The sequence below is a fragment of the Solanum dulcamara genome, chromosome 12 (genome assembly GCF_947179165.1).
Source record: "Solanum dulcamara chromosome 12, daSolDulc1.2, whole genome shotgun sequence".
Lineage (NCBI taxonomy): Eukaryota > Viridiplantae > Streptophyta > Magnoliopsida > Solanales > Solanaceae > Solanum > Solanum dulcamara.
Window position 1 is genome coordinate 18,803,158 of NC_077248.1, and position 7,768 is coordinate 18,810,925.

Consider the following 7,768-nt stretch of genomic DNA (forward strand, 5'->3'; position numbering starts at 1 on the left):
TACGTATTCAATTTTTTCAATCAGTATTATTTATAGATAAATAAAAATAATAATTAAATATTGATATAGTATTAACATAATATTTAAATATAAATAAAATATATAAAAAAATAAATTTAAAAATTATCCCACAAATTAAATCATCACATATGAAAATTCACCTCAATAATAAATAAATGTAAGAGGTATAGTGGTAAATATGTATATATGGCAAGGATAGTTTGGTCTTGAAAAAAAAAAATCTGCTTCTGCTTTTGCATTTTACAAGAAGTAGAAATTTTTAGTTTCTTCCCAAAAGCATAAAAAATGTTTCTGCTTTCAATTAAAAGCAGTTTTATTGATTAGTCAAACACTTTAAATTTATTTAAAAAAATATTTTTATCTCAAAACAAGTGTTTTTGGCCTTCTAACGACAATGTGAAACAGTCTCTTAGTGATAAAATGATATAAATAAGGATTTGTATCACGTAGTGCAAATATCAGGTATGATTAAATTTTTATTAAAAGCTTAAAAGAGGCCATAAATGAAGTCTATAAAGTAGAATAAAATGATTCACAAGGCAAGTTGAATGAGTTAAACCTTGATGATAAAAGGGTTATATTGTTTTATCATTTTTTTTATATTGACAAAACATTGGTAAAAATGTTTTTCCCCAAGCAAATCTTTCAAGTTTCTTATCGAACAAACACACTAAAAGCAAAAAACATATCCTTTAAGTAATTCAAACTAAAATAATAAGAAAAAAATTACCTAATTACACTCCTTTATTTATCATATTTTTTTATTATTCTCATTTATTTCATTTTTTTTAAAATTCCTTCTTTTCATTTGGATACATTAATTCAGTAATTCAGATACATTAATTTTGATTTATAAATTATCTTTATGTTGAATGTATCATATTTTAAATATTACATGATGCTACATAAAAAATTAATTAATTTATTCGATCAATTGAATTAATGTATATGAATTAATGAATTAATATATTCAAATTACTATAGTTTAAAGGAATTTATATAAATTAAAAAATGATGATTTACATAAGTTTCCCAAATAATAATGCTTCTATTACAAGTACTGTTAAAGTTGATTTATTTCAACGATAAGAACCCAAGTTTGAACGTTGAAAGAGTCAAAGCTCTTACACATTTGAAGCTGTAACAAAGTAGTAAATATCAAAGTTTCCATCTTCACAAGATATTGTAAAGTATTGGGACCCCAATATCCAATTTCCACTCTATAAAAAAAAACCTTCCTAACACAAACACAAACACAAACACAACTACAAATTCAACAATGCTATCTTTCTCTCAATTTCCAGTCCCTCTCTTCTTTTTCCTCTCTATCCTCCTCACCCTCCAGCAGCATTGCCTTGCAGCAAACTGCCACGTGGACGATGAGACCGGGTTGTTAGGTTTCAAATCAGGCATCAAATCTGACCCGTCGGGTCTTCTATCAAGCTGGAAAGCGGGAACCGATTGTTGCAAATGGTCGGGTATATCTTGTGGGGAAAACAATCGGGTCACAAGTCTATCAATTAGTGGACAACCCGAGAAAAACCAAATCTTATCCGGTACCATCTCTTCATCTCTCTCCAAACTGAAAAAGCTAACCAGTATTTATCTTACGAATCTTAAGAACTTATCAGGTACACCGAATTTTCTCCTTGCTTTTCCTGAAATTCAAATAGTTTACGTCGAAAACAACAAGTTATCAGGTCATATACCCGCAAGCATCGGTAACTTCACCCAACTTTTTGCATTGAGTTTTTTGGGTAACCGGTTAACTGGCCCGATACCGAGTTCTATCGGCCAATTAACTCAGGTGAGTCAGCTCAAATTAGGTGATAACTTGCTCACCGGCACAATTCCCAAGGCATTTAGCAAGCTCAAAAGTTTAAGTTATTTGAGCTTAGAGAAAAATCAACTGACTGGGTCGATACCAAATTTTTTCAATTCCCTATCTGAACTTAGAATCCTGACACTATCGTACAACAAATTTACTGGCAATATTCCAACGAGTATAACTGCTCTGGCTCCACAGTTAAGATTCCTTGAGGTAGGACACAATTATTTATCCGGGAAAATCCCGGATTTTCTCGGAAAATTTCGTGCCCTAGACACGTTAGATCTTTCTTATAACAGATTCTCGGGAACTGTGCCAAAAACTTTTGCAAATCTGACCAAAATATTTAATCTTGATTTATCCCACAATCTTCTTGTGGATCCATTTCCAACATTGTTTGTAAAAGGCATAGAGTCTCTAGATCTATCGTATAATAATTTCCACTTAGGTAAAATTCCAAATTGGGTGACTACATCTCCAATTATATACTCGTTGAAGCTAGCAAAATGTGGGATCAAGATTAAATTGGATGATTGGAAGCCAAAGACAACGTATTTTTACGACTATATCGATTTATCAGATAATGAGATTAGTGGTAGTCCAATTGGGTTGTTGAACAAGACTGATTTCTTGGTAGGATTTTATGCTTCTGGGAATAAATTGAAGTTTGATTTGGAGAAATTGAGAATTGTTAATACATTGAAGGATTTGGATTTGTCTAGGAATATGGTTTATGGGAAAGTTCCAAAGGCAATTTCTGGACTAAACAAGTTGAATTTGAGTAGTAATCATTTGTGTGGTCAGCTTCCACCAACAAAGTTTGGGGCTAATTCTTTTGCTGGAAATGATTGTCTTTGTGGTTCACCATTGCCCACCTGCAAACCTTAGTGTTTCCATTGTATTGTTTTAACTTATAATTAATTATTATGTACTACTAGTAATAATAATTTGGTGTTTTACAATCCCTTGCACTTCGTTTTTGTTCAATAAATATGTTTGACAAGTGGGCTTTCCAAATTAAGTAGTGGAATCTTTACACGTAGCATGATAGATTTTTTTAGTCTATGTACGGAGATTATATACTCATAATATATATTATAGATATCATTTGACTTGATACGATAATTATGAATTAAAATAATTTTTAAATATTTATGTGGTTATAAATTATTTAATTAAAAATAAATGAGTAATTTTAAAGTTAAATTATTTCTACTTATAATAAAATGATATTCTTTTATAACAAACTACAAAGAAAAAATTGTTACATAAATTGAAACAAAAAAAATATATTTATTATCTATTTTTAATTTAAATTAATTAAATAAATAATTATTTAGATTAATTCTTTTTGAATTAAATAAGGACTTATAATCAAAGAGGATGAAATAAAAATCAAGTGGTGTCATTTTCCAAGAGATCAGTGCTGGTGTAATGAGTCATCACTTTCACATCAAAAGGAATGACCCTCTAGACAGCGAAATAGTACTCCTAATAATTGTGTAAGAGTATTTGGATCAAAATTTTTAAAGTGTTTTAAAATTAAATATTCTTAAAATATTTTTATAATGTTTGAGTAAATAAAAAAATAATTATTTTAAATTAAAATAATAAAAAAAGTCAAAATAATAAGTTAAAAATTCTAACTTATGATATTTAATTGATAAGCTAAAAGTTAAAAGTCAATTTAAACAAACTCTAAATTAATGCAAAATATCATAGTCGATGAAGAGACACCAACAAGTGAACAATGACAGATACTATTTACTATTTTGTATTGTGATTCAGTGTTTATCATTCATGTTAATTTGAGATAGTATAAAATTTAGGGATGGAGAATGGTTATGGAGAAAATCTACATTAATCGGCAAAAGATTTTAGTCCATGTCGCTTTGTACATCATAATTTGTTATTTTCAATTCTTTCCGCTTTGTATAAGTCCGTGCCGCTTGGATTTTCTTAAAAAAAAAATTCAATGAATTTGATAGTAAAATTTGATATTTTTAAAAGGAAAAACGATACAAGTATCCTCTTGAATTATATTTGAAATTTCATCGAAATATCTAAATTTAATTAGAGTTTTATTATTCTTCTAAACTATTCTAAAACAGAATAAATACACTATAAATGTTGATGTAATATAGAGAGTGCACACTCTTTTGAATATAAGTGATGAGTAAAAAAATTGAACACATATCCTTTTTTTAATTAGTTATTTTAATTAGTTAGTATTCATAATTATTGATATTAAAATTTATATATGTGTATTTAATTATTTTTATTTCTTTCTTCATGAAATATTTATTTCTCTCCTCATTTTAAACATTTATTTTCCTCTTTCATTAATTTCTTATATTTTCACTTTTAATTATTTTTAAAAATTACGTGTATTTTATTAAAAATATAAGAATAAAAATTTTAAAAGTGTCCTTTAATTTAACGTTTTATTTTTTATGCTATATTTAATTTTTAAAAATTATTTTGATATCCGTCCAAAATTAACTTATTTTAAATACAAGATATTTGAAATAAAAAAAGGAAAATAAAATAAAAGGAATAAATAAAATCAATAGAAAAAAGAGAAAAAACAATTAATGAAGGTAAAAAAATGAAAAAAAATGTTTAAATGCAAGACAAATTAATTTTTTTTATGTATGTTAACTTAATTTAAATATAAGATAAAGAAACTAAAAAGATTTTTTTTAAAATAAAATAAAAATAAATTTTAAAAATAGAAATTTACACATGGCGGTGCGTGTTGTACAAACGCAGTCAACTTACCTGATTGAAGGTGTACGTCGGCACAAAAGTTTCATAAAAATATATAAAAAAGTGAGTTTGGGAGGGAGGGTAATATGACCTTAATTAAGTTAAGTTATGTCGCTGAGATTTCGATCATAATTTAGGGTGCTACTTATACCTTATCCCTTTTAATTTTTTTTACATTTTCTCCAAAGTAATAGAATTAATTAACAAAACTTTTTATTGCACATGAATTTCCTTCACATTTTTAAGGACCAAATTCTACTTGCCAGATCACTCAATTTAACCTCAAGAGGGACCTACTCAATTATAGTCACGTTTGGAGTTAAAATTATCGAGGCTTAATTTTTATTCCCTCCGTCTTACTTATATGACGAGCTCGGATGTCGAAAATCAAACAAACGAAGTTTTTATCGTGATTTATTCAAATGCCTTTTAAATATTTTATTTTGCTAATTTTGAGACTTATAATATTATTTTTAAAAATATAATTATTTTTGATAGAATCTATTAACAGACATTTAAAATTGTCACGACTTTATATATAGACACCTAAAAGTAAACTTGTACATTTTAAGCATCCCGCAATATATTCTCGTTATGTCATTTGACACTTTATGCCTACATGACATAATCAGTGTGATACGGTCATTACCAACACGTGAGAGATTTAATTAGCCAATTTTTTTTTCTCTTCTACATTTTCATTTCTTTAACCACCATTTTCCTAAGCTTAACTCATTCCACATTGAAATAAATTTGATGGTGCCACATATAAAGAAATTAATTCTTGCGGTTTCAAGTGTAAACTCTTCGAATTATATCAGATAAATTAAGATAGAAGAAATACCAACAAATAAATGCTCATATAAAATAAATTTAAAGAGTTAAGGAAAAATATGGAAATTGAGATGAAGAGGTAACTAGGTGAAAGATGATAATTGATTTCTATCTAGTCCGTTTAGATCTTATCATTCACCTGTCCTAAATATATTCGTTTGGGATAAAATTTTAAAATACAGTAATTTAATTGTAACAAAAAATAAAACGAAATAATTTTATTGAAGAATCTTATCAAATATATTTCGTTGTTTTTTTTAATATTTTTTTCCTAAGCTTCTCCATAATTTGAGGTCCTTCAATAGCATATTTTTTGAATTGCAAAATGTATTTGAGTCTATATATATATATATATATATATATGTATATATATAGATTTAGTGTACGTGCTTTGTATATGTGTATCACGGCAACAATAAAATTATACATGTGAAAAAAACAATTATTAAAACATAGTAATTGACGTTAAAATAAATATTATATCTATTTAAATGATATAAATAAATTAAATATATTAATGTCTCTTGTGTCTCACCTAATCTTCTTTTATAAATGATTTGTTGGTTATGTCCTTTTTCGTCGTTTTGGTTGTTTATCATGACCAAATAAAAAAACAATTTATCTAAAATTAAATTTAAATCGATTTGAAATTCTTAAATATTAGGATAATCAACATTGTTTGAAAGATCTAAACCCAAATTTAAAAAATTAGCAAATATATTTGTAAATAGCATCATAAATAATGAATATTAAATCGAGAGATCACAACCACTTTCCTCTCCAACTTGACAAGCAATTTCCTGCACAACTCCATGAATATTTTTATTTTTTTTCCAAGCATACTAAACATGATGGTTATGGCATCCTACAGAACACTTTATCGTGCAAAATAGCATGGCATTTAGTTGTTAACTTTAAACTATATGCCAATATCATGAACAAGGCAAAGGAGATTATAGAATCTGTACATGAACCAACTAAGTCCAGCCTTCAAATAAATTGGATCTGTAGATTGAAGCAACAACAATAGTATACCTAATCCCGAGGTCGAGAGCATCAAATTGACAGATTCAGAGCGTGCGTGATTAACTTCGAAGTAGGCTACGATTCCCCACTTTTACTGAGCTTTAGTAGATATTTCCTAGTAAATATTGCATGTGATTTAGGTCTATATTTGCCGAGTTTAAGACTTTCCCCCCATTCTATTCCATTTTCTTGTCTCTGAGTGACCCTTAGACTAGTATAGTCTCTTGAAATCCTTATTTTAGGTTTGTGGCTTTACTTACGTATTGAAGTGGTGAGATTTATGCTTCTGAGGATCGGTATTGATGGACTTAGGCTAGGTTTGGGCCTTAGATGCTTCCTCTTCTGTTTCATCACCCTTATAACTAGGCATAGCTTCCAGTAATGGTTGTTACGGTTGGTGTGCCTTTATGCTAGTGCCAGAGACCTCCGTGGCTTGTCGTAGCCATAGGTTTGGATTAAGTGTGTTTGTTGGGAGTTGGGATTTCATATTTTGGGGTAAGATGTCAATCCTAGATATAGTTTCTCCCCCTACATGATATTGGACTGTTCTAGAGTGCTTCGCTTTTGTTTAGCGGTAGACTTTTGATACCATCATATCTATTATCTATTGTTGGGCCCGAGGCTATATACGAGGAGCGATTGGATCCCAGGTTAGTTCCCTTTCCTTGATAATGTGGTATGGCATGATGTTACTATTCAAATTATGTGTGTTTTATTTGGATGCTGGTGATGGCATGCTTGTATTGATTGAGCACATTCACTCGTTTTGGTACGATCCCAAATTCTTTATGAATTTTTACTACTATTTTGAGAGGATATTCTCACACTTTTATTACTTTCAAACTGGTTTTAAATGGAGTCGTACCACTTGGGATATTTGGGCATTGGTTTTGAGATCTACGAGGCATCGAGGAAGTACTCCCTTAATACTGGCTTTTTAGAAGCATCGAGGGCGTGCTAAGTTTTTAATGATATCCGGCACAACGTCACCCTTTTTACACTTTGGCTGCATCTGGGATGCCTTTAGCCTATACTGGATTATTCGATACAGCATCTCCTTTATCTATGTCATCTTGGCCACTCACTCTCCAGTACAACTACGGGGATACGATATATCTTTGTAAGACTTGGTTCTGGCCCAGAAAGCTTATACAGAGTTCTCGCGTCCTTAATGGGGCCTTCTAGCCAGTGCACCACTGAACTGGATGATGGAGCTATATGAGTCTCACCTGGTAGGCCGAGGGCCAGGGTGATTCTATACACTTGTTGATGATCGCTGAGAGCCACCAA

General features: G+C 29.4%; 1 protein-coding gene across 1 annotated transcript; it reads left to right on the forward strand.

The window, feature by feature from the left end:
• Positions 1 to 1,257: 1,257 nt before the first annotated feature.
• Positions 1,258 to 2,811, forward strand: LOC129877043 (LRR receptor-like serine/threonine-protein kinase GSO1). Its single transcript, XM_055952521.1, has one exon. The coding sequence runs from the start codon at positions 1,301 to 1,303 to the stop codon at positions 2,735 to 2,737; it is 1,437 nt and encodes a 478-aa protein (XP_055808496.1). The 5' UTR covers positions 1,258 to 1,300; the 3' UTR covers positions 2,738 to 2,811.
• The last annotated feature ends 4,957 nt before the right edge of the window (positions 2,812 to 7,768 follow it).